Source organism: Apostichopus japonicus, chromosome 8, assembly GCF_037975245.1.
Source record: "Apostichopus japonicus isolate 1M-3 chromosome 8, ASM3797524v1, whole genome shotgun sequence".
Lineage (NCBI taxonomy): Eukaryota > Metazoa > Echinodermata > Holothuroidea > Aspidochirotida > Stichopodidae > Apostichopus > Apostichopus japonicus.
In genome coordinates, this window is record NC_092568.1 from 11,300,131 (window position 1) to 11,316,080 (window position 15,950).

Genomic DNA, 15,950 nt, shown 5'->3' on the forward strand with positions numbered 1-15,950 from the left:
CGGCAAATCGGAAAGACTAAGTGTAGCTGAGCGAACGGATGGGGTGGAGGGAAGTTGTGGAAGGGGGTCGGTAATAGGACAAACATATTTTTTTCCTGTGAAATCTTCCATATCACCCAACTTATACTTTAGGCTATATTATATGCAGGGGCGTAGCGAAGGTTTTTTTGTTGGGGGGGTGTGGAGAATTTGATTTGCCGACGGATCTGGAAGTGGTGACTGAAATGGGGGAGGGGTCTAAGGGGAGGGGGTGTCCCCCTCCCCTTTGGAAAATTTTTAGTTATGAAACGTCCTTAGATGCAATCTGGTGTATATTTTAAGTCAAATTTGATTTGCCGACGGATCTGGAAGTGGTGACTGAAATGGGGGAGGGGTCTAAGGGTACGGGGTCTACCCCTCCCCTTTGGAATTTTTTTTAGTTTTGAAACGTCCTTAGATGCAATCTGGTGCATATTTTAAGTCAAATTTGGCACGGAAGAAGCTCCCGTTCTCCTTTTCTCTATTCAGCTTTCCTTCTTTCTTCCCCTTCCGCTCTCTTCACCTTTTCTCCTTTTGCCGACAGACCCAAAATTTGCCGACAGCGACCAAATTATTGGGGGGGTGTGACACCCCCCCCCACACCCCCCCCCCCCGCTCGCTACGCCCCTGATTATATGAATCCAAGTTTATCAAGTTCCCCGTAGCCTACGGTATATTACAACAAGTATAATTTTTCGTCTGGACTTTCCTTTTCCGGAAAAGTGATGACTTAGAAAATGTGTGTCGTCTAAATTTACCCGATTGGTTCTGGACGCCCTGAACTCTTTCGAGTTGTAATTTTGTGCCTATTAACATATGCCTACGTTATCAGGTCAATTACATTGAAAGAAAAAAAAAGCGTAGGCTTAAAATTTAGATAATTGCGAACAAGCATTTATATTTCTATCAGTAGGTGTCTTAATAATTAGCCTCACTAAAACTTTCGTTTTCGGTAAGGAAACACTTTTCACTAAAACGTAATAACAAAACTTCTCCTGGTATATCTATACTTATTAATATTAAAATAGTTATAACAGCACAAAATCTACCATAATTATAATATTATTTAGTGTTCATGATAATTGCGACAAAATTGTGAAATTATTTACATATACGTCTGAAGAAACAAAAAACTATATTAAAGCCTAAGGTTGATGGATCGCAAATTGCTGTAATTTAAGGGGGGAATGCAAAATTGAGTGGTTTTAATTTAAATCTTAGCATTTATCATTTCGGTTCAGGAGATTCAGTTTCAATGAAACAAATAATATATTCTGTTTATCATTATTACTGAAAAATGGTATATAAAGGTAAACTATGAATATCTAAGGCACCTCTTTCGATCAGGCTGATAACCGAAGAAAGTGAAAAAGAGAGTTTTGTCAAGAAAATAAATCATGAAGATTTCTTTAGTTTTCGTCATCGGCATTTTTCTGGTTGTCGGTGGGTACGTCTTAGAGGTGAGTGTAGTTATTAAGGAATGGTGGAGGTATTTTTAATTTACCGATATCGAAGCAATCAGTTGCTGTAAGGCAGTCTGCACTGTGAAGTCAATATATACCGAATCACATAACTGCTGTTTTCGTTTGGTGTTTAATTACCGACAATTTAAACAAACATACTGGTCATTTGCAGCAAAAGTTAAACATGCAAATGGCTCAAACTTTTAAGGCACCCTCCCTAAGTTTGTCTTTCCAAAAATTCGATTGAATTTACAAAAAAAGGAGAAAAATGAATCCTCTTCTATTCGAATCTACATATAAAATGTCGCTCATATATCTTTTCTAATAGTATTTGATGAGATTGTAAAAAAGGGGGGAGCTTTTGCATTCATTAAGAAATTGTTCCTTTTAACATATTTTCGTAATTATATAAGTACTCTTTGCAGACGCTTTGAATTCCTCGCAGACTACCTCCTCAACTGTTTTTATATCATTTATGTTAGACCGAAGCAAGTTTATTATGTTTTTAACTACTGAATGAGTATCACGAAAATGCACACTGACTATCAAAAGTTTTTAGGATAGAGGACGTACTTCTGAAACTGCTGCCAAAGCCGTATACGGTTCAATACGGCTGGCTGTTTCTTTGCGAGTGAGATTGATTATTTGGTAGTTTCAATACCTAAAGTATTGAAATTAACATTACACTAAAAGAAATAGTCCATACTGATAACGTTATTCTTCAATCTGCACAACAGGGACATAATGTGAAATTTGATTGTAACCCCTAATTGCCTGCTGTAATTTGTAACTGTTGGATTGTGTACCAAAAGGTAACTGGAACAGAAAACAGGTGACAAATTTTGCAATATTTTCCGTCGAAATTGTTTCCAATTCCCTTGGTCAAAATGTTGTTCGCATCATGATGTGAATATAACGAAGAAGACAGTTTCTGCTCAGACCTAATTGATTTATTTTCGGTACGTTCGGAGCAAATAATTTACAAGCTACAGCTGTAAATCCTTACCGTTTAGAATCCTAAGCGGATTCGTACATGCCTATACGTCTAACCTAATTTGCGTTTGAGTAATTCAATGGACAGCTTGGCGCGCGAAGGAATATTCGATAGTAGGCGTGGCTCCAATGGAGGGCGTGGCCGGGTGTACTATCGGCAGTTTTCAATCACATGTGCAAGAAAAGTAAAAGTACTGTTACTATAGTGTACAACCTCGCGTGTAAATCTTATTTATAGCCTTAGTAAGGCTCAGAATGGACCATTTCACGTCCAATATTATTATTACTTTTGTGGAAGATTCTCCACACCCACCATCTTCATGGGAGTTAGTTTCAAAGACTCCAGGGTCACCTTTCCCCCTCCTTTACAAAATCCGCTGCATCCATCCATGGGTATAGCTTTTTGTTGAATAAACAGGAATTCATCTGATATAGGTGGCTGATATTTTAAGCTGTTAAATGTTAGAGAATCAAACGCAATATGTTAGATTATCCTTCTTTTCTAACATAAAAAAAATGTGTATGAATTCACTCAAACTTCTATACAAAACACGAAATTTAATTTCCTACAAACTTTAAGTGTAACATTTTCTTTTTTTTACTGTTAACAGTTGCGTGTTCTGCATTGCAAGTGATTCTTTTTAATTTTATTTTGTTTTACTCTACGTATTACTCTAGAGAGACGAAGACCAAATGGAAGATAGACGTTTAACCGGTAAGTGAATTTTCTTATAATAATGAAAATATTGATAAACCACTCTTGAATTTTCGATAGGCCTATATAATTCATTTTCAACTTAATATGGTGTCTTATCAAGGCTTTGCAAATAAAGGGTTCTGCCTCCATTTCGAATCTGGTCCTTCTGAAACGTATATCCGTTATCCGGTTTCTGCCATCGGTTTTCACTTACCATTTAATGGCACGACTAATGCTGCTTAGTCCCGTATAAACAGTCGAAATAGAGGACGGTATATATTTATAACCTATATGATGTAAACGAAACTACAGGCGTGTAACAAGAATTCTCCTGGTTCATTTGACGTCTGCATAAACATGAACTTCTTTATACCGTTTCTTATTTTGAATCTTTATGGTGGAGAATATTTTGTTTTAGATACCTTACAGACAGGAATTTCTATTTTTTTATGTGGCTTGCACGTTGAAGAGTATGGATGGAAAATATGAGCCTGCGAAAATTGAGTCAATTTTGACAATTTTAGAGATTTAAAGAGTAACTTGAAGTTTGTCTACAAGTGACCAAAATTTGCGGTTCCAAAAATCGACATGGTCAGTAATACGGAAAGTTGAAGGTGCCATGACTAGCCAACTTTTCACCGATTATTTGATTTTTTTTTCTGACTTCGCGCGCGCGTTAAATTTTACTGTCTAAATGCGATGTAGTAACTCTGTGAAAAGGTCTCAATACACAAAGTTGATAAAGTTCCTTCCTTCACGCTTTTTTTGTTGAAAAAGTAGTTACAATGGGGAGAAAACGCGGCAGCTACAGTGTATATCAGTGTGCAGTTACATAAGTGTAGCAAGTAAAACGCAAGGTTTAGGGGTACACGCGAGATTATCCGACTCCACAATACTCCACAGAAAATATGGTAAAAGATGTGCAGTTTCATGTTAATGTATATTGTCCAGTATTTTGACCACTGCTTTTGATAGTAGTAGCGGAGTTTTAGTTATACATTTCTGAATATACCTATAGTGGTAAAATAACTCTTTCTGACGACACACAGCTAAATTCCTGATATATTGATACCACATGACGTTATGTTAACTCCTTGCAGTCGACTTCAACTTTTCTATCCGATATACTCAAAACATTACACGCATGCGCATATCCTCACATCCTTACATCAATTGAATTGGGTCGACTTAAAAAAAAGAAGCCGAATCAAAATGCTTTTATGAAATTAAACCATCGATAACTTTGTTTCATAATCAGAAGCCATTCGCGAGATGACTGAAGAACTGGATGAACTGAAAGCAAGCGGGTCCAACTCCGAGATGGATGAAGGAGGCTATGATGGGGACATGATGCTAGATGATGACCAATGGGAGATGGTACGGGCATCAGTTGAAGACGGTTCTCAAGTCGACAAGAGGAAGGCTATTGCAGATTTGACTAAACGTTGGCCGAATGCAGAAATTCCATACTACGTCAACCCAGACGTTGGTAAGTTACTGTATAATTGGACCACACTATGCAGACACATTACGTCACTCCTGATGAATTTAAAATTCATTTACCTAAAGACAAATATGACTGCAGACACAATATTTATTTAAGAAACCACCGCTATAGGTCTGGAGAGAGCGGTAGGGAGCGGGGACGGGGCCGGGGGGGGGGGTAAGGAGAACCAAACTTCGATAACTACATATAGTTTTACTATTTCCACCTTCCAAGTTTCGCCGTGTGACATTCTATTCAGAAAATGAAAACTCATGAATATTCAACTAAAGAAGGATTGAAAAAAAATTAACACAAATTATAGCTCAGACTTGCCTAAAGCTTATGTATTGTATGTTAGGTGCAAGTCAGCTCTTTTATGAATATATGGACAGAGTTTAAAGTTTAGTTTATTGTAGACCCTCTAAACAAGTGAAAGTTGTAAATAAAATGTCTGGACTATTATAAGTCTATAATACATAAACCATTATAAGTCTGCTCAGATGCAACATTTACAAATTTTACGAATTTGGCAAAGACAAATGGTGTCGAATGTCAATCCGAGGGGTGCTCTCTTGTTATATGAAGTTAGAGGAACACGTTACTGGTATTTATGGAATGATGGAATAACCTTAACATTTCAATATTATCTGAAAATTTAAAGGAGCAATGCACAGTTTAGCTTAATTTAAGGGTGAATATCTCTTGAAGACCTTCATAGCTATACAAACATTACCAGCATTCACAATTTTCTTTTATTCATGAACTATAACATATTAAGACAAAAAATTTGCCAAAAGTCACCCTTGAGTTTCATATTCTTAAAGCCCCCCCCCCCCCACTCCACATAAAGATCTGTAAATAATTAATGTTTAGATTGAGGTCCCCTTGCCTCGCCAAAACATGAAAAGAAAAAGAAATTGTAGAATAGAACAATCAATGAAAGCTGCCGGGTAAACGCGATTAACATTGAGAATGTTACAACGCTTATAGTAACTAGAACTATTAACGAATTACGCCATCTAAAAGTCGGAATTCATAAAAGTGCCAACATTGCCGTGATTGTATGCCAATATAGAGTTGGTTTCATGTACGTTCAAATCCTTGTAAAATGTTTATAGAAGAAGAAGCAAAAAAAAAGCTCATAAAGCGAGACACCATTCTGTCAGCTCCAACTCCCCCCCCCCCCCCACACACACACACATACAAATAGACCATGCCCGCCCGTGTCAATGCCCATAAAGATTTGTTATATACCATTTATTATTATTATTATTATTACATATAATTTGTTTTCCTTCTTCTTATCGTTTCAGAGTCCTACTACGGAACAGATATCGCCAGCGTTATTGCGAACTATGAAGCACAAACATGTCTCGATTTTATCAAGCACACAACGGCCCCATCTGGTGGATACGTTAATGTTAAAAGTGGATCAGGGTAAGCGAACACATTTTAACGGCACCGTTTCTTCTTATCTTTGAAGAGTCGCTAGGATGGAATGTAGGTGATAGGCCTATACGTTTCATTGTAGAAAAGAGCGCGTTCAGTTTGAAGCCGTAGAGAAAATAAGCTATGAGCTTTCACTGAATGAGATGACATAATGCAAAACTTTGAAAATGAATGCAAATGACCAAAAAATGAATAAATTGATAAATAAATGAAAATAAAACTTTGAATTCAATCTGTGAGAAATCAGATTTTCTACAATGTGAGACTCTCTACTCACACAGGGGGTACAGCCTAGTGGGTTATCACCAAATAGATATTCTCATGATAGATATTGGAGCTCCATGGACGGGTATGCAAGTATGTGTACATGCATGGCATAATATTACACTACCATCCAAGTTGAAAGCAAAATGCAACTTTAATCAAATACAATATTACATTGCTGTGAGATATCGTGTATACTTGGAAGAGAGTGGTGGACGGTGTTTTTTCTTTGGGGGGTAAGTTGTGTGCGTGTTGGTGGTAGAAAATCGGACAACATGTCATTTCCACTTTGGAAGATGCTAAGTCAATGTGCTTTTCATACCGTAACTACATATTCGTGGGGGGGGGGGGGTGTTGTTGGGGGCAGGTACCAAAACCCCTGTCGCAATCAAAACGACTAAATTTGCTATCCAAGCCTGCATGTACGTAATTCTCTGTTTCTTGTACACCAATGACACGGAATGACAGAAGTAGTATTTTATGCAGGGACCTGGGCAACCGATGGTTTGTAGACGCGTAGGTGTGTATGTACATGCATGCGTACATACGTGCGAGGGTGTGAGAAAGGTATCCTTCAATGTTAGTGGTGACATTTCAGTTATCTACTAAAATGTTCACAAATAAACGCCTCGTGGTTGAGACCACCGGATTGACCCGATATCTTACACATCCAATCCCTCATTTAATAAATATTCATTGCCTTTTTTTATTTTTTTTTATTTAAAATTGAACAGGTGTGCTTCGAAAGTTGGATACAAGAATACAAACCGAAATCTTTTCCTGAATTTGGGCAGTTGCAAACCTGTGAGTATATGGTAGAATCAATATAATATATATTTGGCCGGGCTAGATATAGCACCGGTATACGCAAACATGGTTGGATTTGAAGAAACAGTCATTCCTTTGCCTACACTGACCAAAACAATTGTTATTTTGATAGGGCGCGGGGAAGGAGGCATAAGGTAGTCGGATGGTAAGATAGCATTTTTAATATGGCAATACATGCTAACCAAGGGTATCCACATGTAGTAGGAAAGGAGGGGGGGACGTTGGAGTAGGGGGGGGGGAGTGAAGTGCTTATACAGATTACCATAGTCACATGTTGTTTTAGAGTTATCTGGCACAAGCCTGTGGACACGCACGATGACCCTTTTTTGCTTGCAGGTGACCTTAAGAGTCCTCTTTTTGTTTTTTAGTTTTTCAACAGGGAGGGGAAGTCGAGCCATGATTTCAGCTCGTAGATCGATGTGGTTCTACACGATAACATATTGGGTTTGCAGTGTTACATAAAAGTGAAAGATTAAATTATAGGGATTATACTGATAAATTATGGCAATTTCAATTTCCGTGCACTCTTAATAAAATCTACTACTACTACTAATAATAATAATAATAATAATAATATTATTATTATTATTATTATTATTATTATTATTATTATTATTATTATTATTATTATTATTATTATTATTATTATTATTATTATTATTATTATTATTATTATTATTATTATTATTATTATTATTATTATTATTATTATTATTATTATTATTATTATTATTATTATTATTATTATTATTATTATTATTGTTATTATTATTATTATTGTTGTTATTATTATTATTATTATTATTATTATTGTTATTATTATTATTATTATTATTATTATTATTATTATTATTATTATTATTATTATTATTATTATTATTATTATTATTATTATTATTATTATTATTAATATTATTATTATTATTATTATTATTATTATTACTACTACTACTACTACTTATATTTCTTTCATTTTTCAGCGAATTTCCCACGAGTTTGGCCACGCCATTGGCTTGAAACATGAACATGAGCGACCGGACAGAGACACATACATCCAAGTACGAACTGAAAACATCAAGAGTGGATTCGAAAACGCTTTCAATAAGTTAACCAGTACCACCATCAACACCTACAACGTACCTTACGATTACAAATCAGTCATGCACTATGAATCTGATGTAAGTTAAAGCAGCATCTTGGATTTTCATAAAACAATGTGTATACAAAATAGCCCTTTAAGTTACATTATGCCATGAACACAACAACATGTTACAACAACATATTTCTTGAAAATAATTGTTTAGCAAACTATTTTACATAAAAGTTCTGTAGCCATAGACATTAATCATATTACATCATATTTATGAAGATCTTTCTGATTTGTGGTAGACTTTTTCCAGCAACGGTGAACCAACGATTGTTTCAACCAACCCTATGGACATGATTGACTTAGGAGCAAATACTCTACCTAATTTCAGTGACATCAAAATAATCAATTTGATGTATGACTGCAGTAGTAAGTATATAATGTTGATATTCATATAGTCGCTTTGCTAATAATAACAAGAATGGTCACATGGTCACGTATACCAAGCTGCTTATATATATTTATAAATATATGTATATGCATATATGCATCTTTATCGGGTAAGTTTAATGTGATTATTGAACGTGTCCCTTCTTTCACATAATAATAATAATATTTGTTTAATATTCTTTAACAGGCGGTTGTAGTGTTGTGACGTGTAATAATGGGGGATATCAGGACAATACTTGTGCCTGTGTTTGCCCACCTGGCTGGACCGGAAGTAGCTGTTCTACATCAGTGACACTTCCGGGTAAGTATGCGTCAAGAAAATCGGGAACTGTTGTATGAAATGTATTCGTTCTGGTAGGAAGGGGGAGAGGGTGGGCACAAGGAATCATGGGTCGTTGGATTAACAAAGGGAGAACAGAACACGAGTTTTCAATTCCTAATAGCGATTAATTCGAAAAGAGACTTGGGTCTCGTATTTACAACCGGGTGACGCAGCATTACAAAGCAATTATCTTGATATTTACTCCTTGCGATTCACATCGATACAACGTAACTGAAATGTAGTATTGTTTGCGAAATTACACTTACCTGTCAACGGGTAACGTTGCCTTCAAATAATAATTACGAACTTTCGTTCAGTACATCCCACTAACATAATTGATGCAAAGGGCTTATTTTACTCTATTTGTGTTACCTCATTCTTACCTTCCGTCAGACGAATGCAAAAACTATCTGACTGGTGCATCTGGATCGGCTAGCTCTGAAAATTACCCCAGTAACTATCCTCAGGATCACACCTGCCAGTGGCATATCAAGGTAACTTTAACCGTATATAAGTGGGCAAACGGTCACACTAGTTTATAAACTTCAATACTGACACAGTTGGCGGTATTTGAAGGTAGCTTAAAGCGTATAAGTAACGTTGAAACGTACAAGTGTATATATATATATATATATATATATATATATATATATATATATATATATATATATATATATATATATATATATATATATATATATGTGTGTGTATATGTATATATATATATATATATATAAATATATATATAAATATATATATATATATATATAAATATATCTATATATATATATATATATATATATATATATGTATATATATATATATATATATATATATATATATATATATATATATATATATATATATATACATACATTCATACCTTTACCCTTCCAAGCTCCTCCACCCCATATCATATGCATTCACTGTTGTACCAGTTTTACACGTCGGGAATAAAACACTTCATGCGCCGTATCTGTTACAGTTTTAATAGTTTCTTTCTTATGGATTAGCTTCTAATCCCCTGGTGGTACAAATGTTGCTTTAACACCATTTGTTATTAACATTTCCATTGACAGGGCACAGCTGCGGGACAAACAATAACGGTCTCATTCCAAGACTTTGTGTTAGAAGATCCATATGGTGGTGTATGCGATGATGACTACCTCCAAATACGGACAACAGATTTATTCTTCGGAGGGGACAAGTAAGTCACATTGAATTCAAATTAACAAAAGGAAAGAAAGGTAATCTGAAGGCTCAATATCCCCAATACAGGGGTGCAACACGGAGTCATGGGGGTCTGGTATCACTGTTTATAAAACGGACCTATACGTGTTAATATTCCCTCTTTTTTTGTAGTATTTCCACTGCTTGTGTCGGTAGTGGTTGGGCTGGGGGTGGGGGTGGGGGGAGATGAGACCGACTAAATTGTGTAGGTGACGGTCCCTGCACATGAACTCTTCCCTAAGATTCACAGTCAGTGTACACAGTATATGCACTCAGTAGGCCTACACCATCTGGGATATGGATGGGGTGTATGGGTGCGTGGGTGGATGGTGGTGGGGGCGTATAAGTAACATTAAATGAGGTGGTAATACAAATATTACGTCTACGTCATGAAAGTACTTAATTATATACGGGCAACACACACATAAATATAACATTTATGAATCTTATAAATATAACATTTAGGAATCTTTTCTACATTTAACCTTCCAGAATGATTAAATAAGCTGATTAAACATTAACATACAAAAAATTTCAAATTGTTATTCATTTTATCATTATTATTATATTTTCATTACCGTTTAATAATATGCCATTAAATGATGCACAGAATAATAACTTCGTTAAGACCATATGAACATAATTTTGTACAATAAATCTCTGCGCATTCAAATTTATACAGGTTTAATGTACTTTTAATCAAATGTACTTGTTTTGGTTTTCGATATAATGCTGTATACGTGCGGAGAAACACATTGGCTTGCGAAGGAGAACTTCATTGGCAACTTTGGCAAATGTGGGGGAGTCTTCGTAAGTGGAAGTTGGGGAGGGGGGAGGGGGAGGGGGGGGGCAGGGGAGGCACAGCTTGACTAATAACGTAGGTATGGGGGTAGTGTGAATATTGTATGAAATATTATATGTGATGTAACATTTATGGTTAATTCTCATGTTTCATATGATCGGATTACTAACAATCCTTTCTTTGTTTTTCAATGTGTCAATACTTTTTGGGAACAATCCAGAATTGACAATTAAATGTTGAAGTTTTTTAGTTTTCTTCATTTTTCCGATAACTCTTCCTGGTTGCTACGGCATATAGGTCCAACAAGTCACGCATACTTCTTTTACATTAAATTTTCAGGTATTGTGGTACTTCCGGTCCCAGCACGCAGGTTGTGACGTCATCTTCCAGTCCACCTGAAATGCTGATATTTTTCCAGTCGGACACAAACACCGTGGTGAAGAAAGGATTCCAGTTCACTTACACCATCTCCTAAAAGTGAAAACTGACCCGCAGGCCTGCCTCTCGCTAAATCAGTATATCCTAACCTATGGAACCGGTATCCAGAAACGCCTCATCTTCACCTGTTCGTTACCCCCATCTGTCTTATCTATGTAAAAGACGGTCGTTACTTCTTTATTTCCTCGTGAAGTATTATAATAGTGTATTAGCTGTCATTTGGGTATTGTTGCACTGCAGTATAATTCAAATTAATTATAAATGCAAACCAGAACCAATGAATCTGCCTTCAGTTGATAGAATTAATTTCTTCTGTCAGCATCGGTGTCATTACCGCCACACAAACATGTGATCATTACCATACCACCACACACCTTCCTTATGGGTAATAAACTATAATATATATATATATATATATATATATATATATATATATATATATATATATATATATATATATATATATATATATATTTATATATATATATATATATATATATATATATATATATATATATATATATTTATATATATATATATATATATATATATATATATATATTATAAATATATATATATATATATATATATATGTGTGTGTGTGTGTATATATATATATATATATATACTACTACTACTACTACTACTTCTACTACTACTACTACTACTACTACTACTGCTACTACTTCTACTACTATACTGCTACTGCTACTACTATACTACTACTACACGAGGATATAAGCTATGGAAAAATTTAAGTCATGTGTGCATATATAAATGGTCCTCTCGTATTTCTACAAAGCATGGAAATGTGCTAACTGTAATACAACAATCCTCAACATTTCCAGGATGTATATTTTGCATCGCTTGGAGAAGTAATTTAACCTGGACTGCATACTGGTAGTACATGTTACTGCTTAATGGCCTACCAACATATATGGGTAATATTACAATATATATATAGGCTATAGTTTATATATACAAACCAGCCTCTGTGAATACCTATTACGTTTAAGAAATGAATTTTACACTTGTCATTCGGCGACCATATGTTGGAAATTTCGAATCAATATAAAGCGTAGAGAATACTTACAGCGGTAATATATATAAGTAATATTACACGTTATTGAATGATGGTAACAATAAATGGAGGTGGTGGAGCAATTCAATTGCTTGCAATCAAATTCTATAATCTCGTATGTTATTGTTTCTATACTAAACCGTTCCCTTTAGGATTCGATATATAAGGGTGCTCAACGGCATCCCTTGTGTGGGACAGTACGTTGTCATGGAAATAGCGAGGGGAGGGAGTGGATCGATCGGATGGGTGGGTGTGTTTGGAAAAGTTCCCACATGCCTCCATCCACCTTAATGATACAACTGATAGACATTCAGTGATAAATACGAGATAGGAAAAGGAAGGCCTAAAGACCTACTCAGTGCATCCATTGATCCTTTTATCCATTCATCCATTCATCCGTTCATCCATCCACTCCTTTATTCATTCATGCATCCATTCATTCATTCATTCATTTAGTTCCAGAAAATAAGAATTATTATAACCGAAGTGTGGTGTATGTGGCCTATATATAAATACATATTTAAATGCTACAGTAGGACTGTTATCTTAACTTGCAAGGCCAAAGAGACAACAGAAGTACAATAAATACGTATTTGAATCGTTTTCTGCCTCCGCCACCCCCCCCCCTCATCACCTCTCCCCACCCTTTCCCAAGTTTTTCTCAATATTTTGCTGGATAGAATAACACGCGTTAGGAAAATTGTACACTAGAAATAATATAATGAAGTCAATGGGGACAGAAAAGAGAAACGTGTAAGACAATTAAAAATTAAGATTTAAGGTAGTTACACACTTAAACATCACTAATTGTATATATTCTGAAGCGCACTGCAGGTAAGAGCACAATTGCACCCGATCCCCTAACCCCACCCCTACTCCATCTGTATAAGTTGGTATACGTTACCTTGTACTCCTTTAGTCTTTCATGTGAAACATCTTTGATAAAAAAAAAATGAGAGAGAGTTATGACGAATTAGGCTGACCTGCTGACGACCCTTGAATGTGACCCAAATATCTCTGCGTCTGATGTAAATGATCATGAAATGGATTTGATGAAATTTCCAGCTGCCTTTGAAAAAAACTACGACCTCAAGTAAATGCGATGAATAGGACGAATACAGAGTTGTAAGAGGCCCCAACCCCCTTCAGAAAAGAGAAAGGGGAAAAAAAGAAAAGAAAAAGAAAGAAAGAAAGAAGGCAAATATAGGCTTCGACTGTCAGATATAGAGCAAGGTACGTGTACAACTGTGAGATAATTGACTTTGCAACGTTTCTTCCAAGTTGTCAACAAACGCATACGGACAATTATGTTGACATATAGCTAGAGGCGTTGTTAAGCTGTTCTTTCCAGAACCTTTTACAAAAATTTGACTCGGGAACAGTCATTAGACGCCATATCGATAGGCCTCATCACAGTTAACAGAAACGCAGGACTTTGACCAATGTTCATCAATATCTAGGACAGGTTTCTGCTAAAAGTAGAAGATGAAGATGAAGAAATAAGAGCACGAGGAAAGTTCCCCCACACCCCCCTTTTTCTTTCCTTCCAATTTTTTTCATGTCTTCATGAAACTATTTTCATTGATTTCGAAAATTTACTCTTAATTGATTAATTGTTTTATTCAAATTAATTGTTTGGGATTAGATAATGATTTAACTGAATTTAAAATAAAGAAGAAGAAGAAGAAGAAGAAAGAAAAAACACGTTTTACCTAATCGCGTTGAAAGCGATTTTGGAATCGTTTATATTTTCGTTAGAGGCAAAGCATACGGCATCCTCATGATGTAAGCAATTGTGAATTTATGTTCAAACATGGAAGTGAGAATTGTTTATCTGCTGTGACGTCACTGCCATAAACAAGTCATATTTTAAATTTAAGGTGAGATCAACATTTTCAATCTTGAAAAACTTAAGAGAATTTCCTATATGTTTAAGAATGAGTCATATTATTTTCGTACTCGAAAATCCGACCGCATAATTTTGGGCGGAGAATCCATATCATTCATACGGAAAAATAGAGAATTGTTTTATGAAAGAATGGGTCGATTTTATTCAAAACCTACTTTGTACAACACAGTGAATCCCAACACAAATATCGATTACGTAACATATGAACACCAATTGTGTCACTGTAGTGCGAGAAATCTAATATTATATTTGACACAGCGCCATCTTTTTTTTTAAACCGCTTATGATACGCACCGCGCTGTTAAAATCATCCATTTCTTTAATCAGTTTATCAGCGAATATCTTACTATTAAATAAAATCATTATTAGAATTATTTAAAAGATATAGACTTTATCAATAAGAAACTAACTCTAACTCTAACACTCAACTCATTGCTCATTAACATGATGAATGTATTATAGTAAGGGAGAGGGGTGATGGACGTCGGGTGGGGTGGGGCGGGGGTGAGGAGGGTGGGGCGGTGGTACGCCCAACGTGTCCAGTCTTATTCCCATCAATTTAAACAGGATCCCAATAAAATTTTACTCCTGGTAACGTACGTCAGAGCGAATAGCATTTTGGGTATTGCTAAAGCTGCCACAAAGCATTACCAGGTCTTTCAAAATGGTAACGAGTGCTATAGAACTGAAGGAGTAGAAAACTTAGGCTGCAGGACACAACACATAATGCTGCAGCATATCCTATCCAAATGTATCCATGGAGCTGATCCACAGGCGTGATCCGTATTTGCGCTACACATTATGACGGATTCGCTCACCAAACTGATCCATCATGATCCATATACACGCCCGGTGAGGTATTTACACCTCTGTTAATTAACTTTATCCCGCTCGTAATATGCATCTGACCGGAGGCCTCAAGGTACCTCTTTTAGTAAAGCTATTTTAAGCCAGTATATGTCAAGTATTGATGTAGATATATAGGTATCTCAGTCTAAAAGGTATAACGGGACTTTCAGAAGTTTTGAATTGTTGTACAGACGGATCAAGGGACGAGGGCCTTTTGATTTTGTATGGTACTAAAAATAAGCCATACAAACAAAATTTCGTTTTGAAAAACAAAAAAATGGAAAACGTTTTTGGTTCACTTCGGATGCAGGGTTTCCATTTTTTTGGTAAATATTTATACGCTTTATGAAGTGACAAACTACACCGACAGGATACTAAGCCCATCGTCGTCATAAATTAACTGCAAAGCAATACATAGTATATATTTAGTAATATCCACACGTTTTTTTTCTTCGTATTACTTCAAACTAAAAAAGTTGACCATAATCACACAAATAACTAAACTTTAATGTCAAATTGTACCAAAATTGTATCAATTAAATCACTACACGAGAGGGCTGCTTTAAGTAAGACCTCTTTTATCA

The 15,950-nt window shown here is 35.5% G+C and overlaps 1 protein-coding gene across 1 annotated transcript; it reads left to right on the plus strand.

Annotated features, from left to right (window-relative positions):
• Positions 1–1,319: 1,319 nt before the first annotated feature.
• Positions 1,320–11,929, plus strand: LOC139970811 (protein SpAN-like). Its single transcript, XM_071976821.1, has 11 exons — positions 1,320–1,478; positions 3,153–3,189; positions 4,430–4,660; positions 5,971–6,094; positions 7,105–7,174; positions 8,179–8,376; positions 8,588–8,714; positions 8,923–9,036; positions 9,451–9,551; positions 10,137–10,264; positions 11,429–11,929. The coding sequence occupies exons 1-11, from the start codon at positions 1,416–1,418 to the stop codon at positions 11,562–11,564; spliced, it is 1,329 nt and encodes a 442-aa protein (XP_071832922.1). The 5' UTR covers positions 1,320–1,415; the 3' UTR covers positions 11,565–11,929.
• Positions 11,930–15,950: the final 4,021 nt, after the last annotated feature.

Coding starts and splice junctions, on each gene's coding strand:
- LOC139970811 (XM_071976821.1), top strand. CDS start 1,416: ATGAAGATTTCTTTAGTTTTCGTCATCGGCATTTTTCTGGTTGTCGGT. Junction 3,190..4,429: donor GGAAGATAGACGTTTAACCG/GTAAGTGAATTT, acceptor TTTCATAATCAG/AAGCCATTCGCGAGATGACT. Junction 8,377..8,587: donor TCATGCACTATGAATCTGAT/GTAAGTTAAAGC, acceptor GATTTGTGGTAG/ACTTTTTCCAGCAACGGTGA.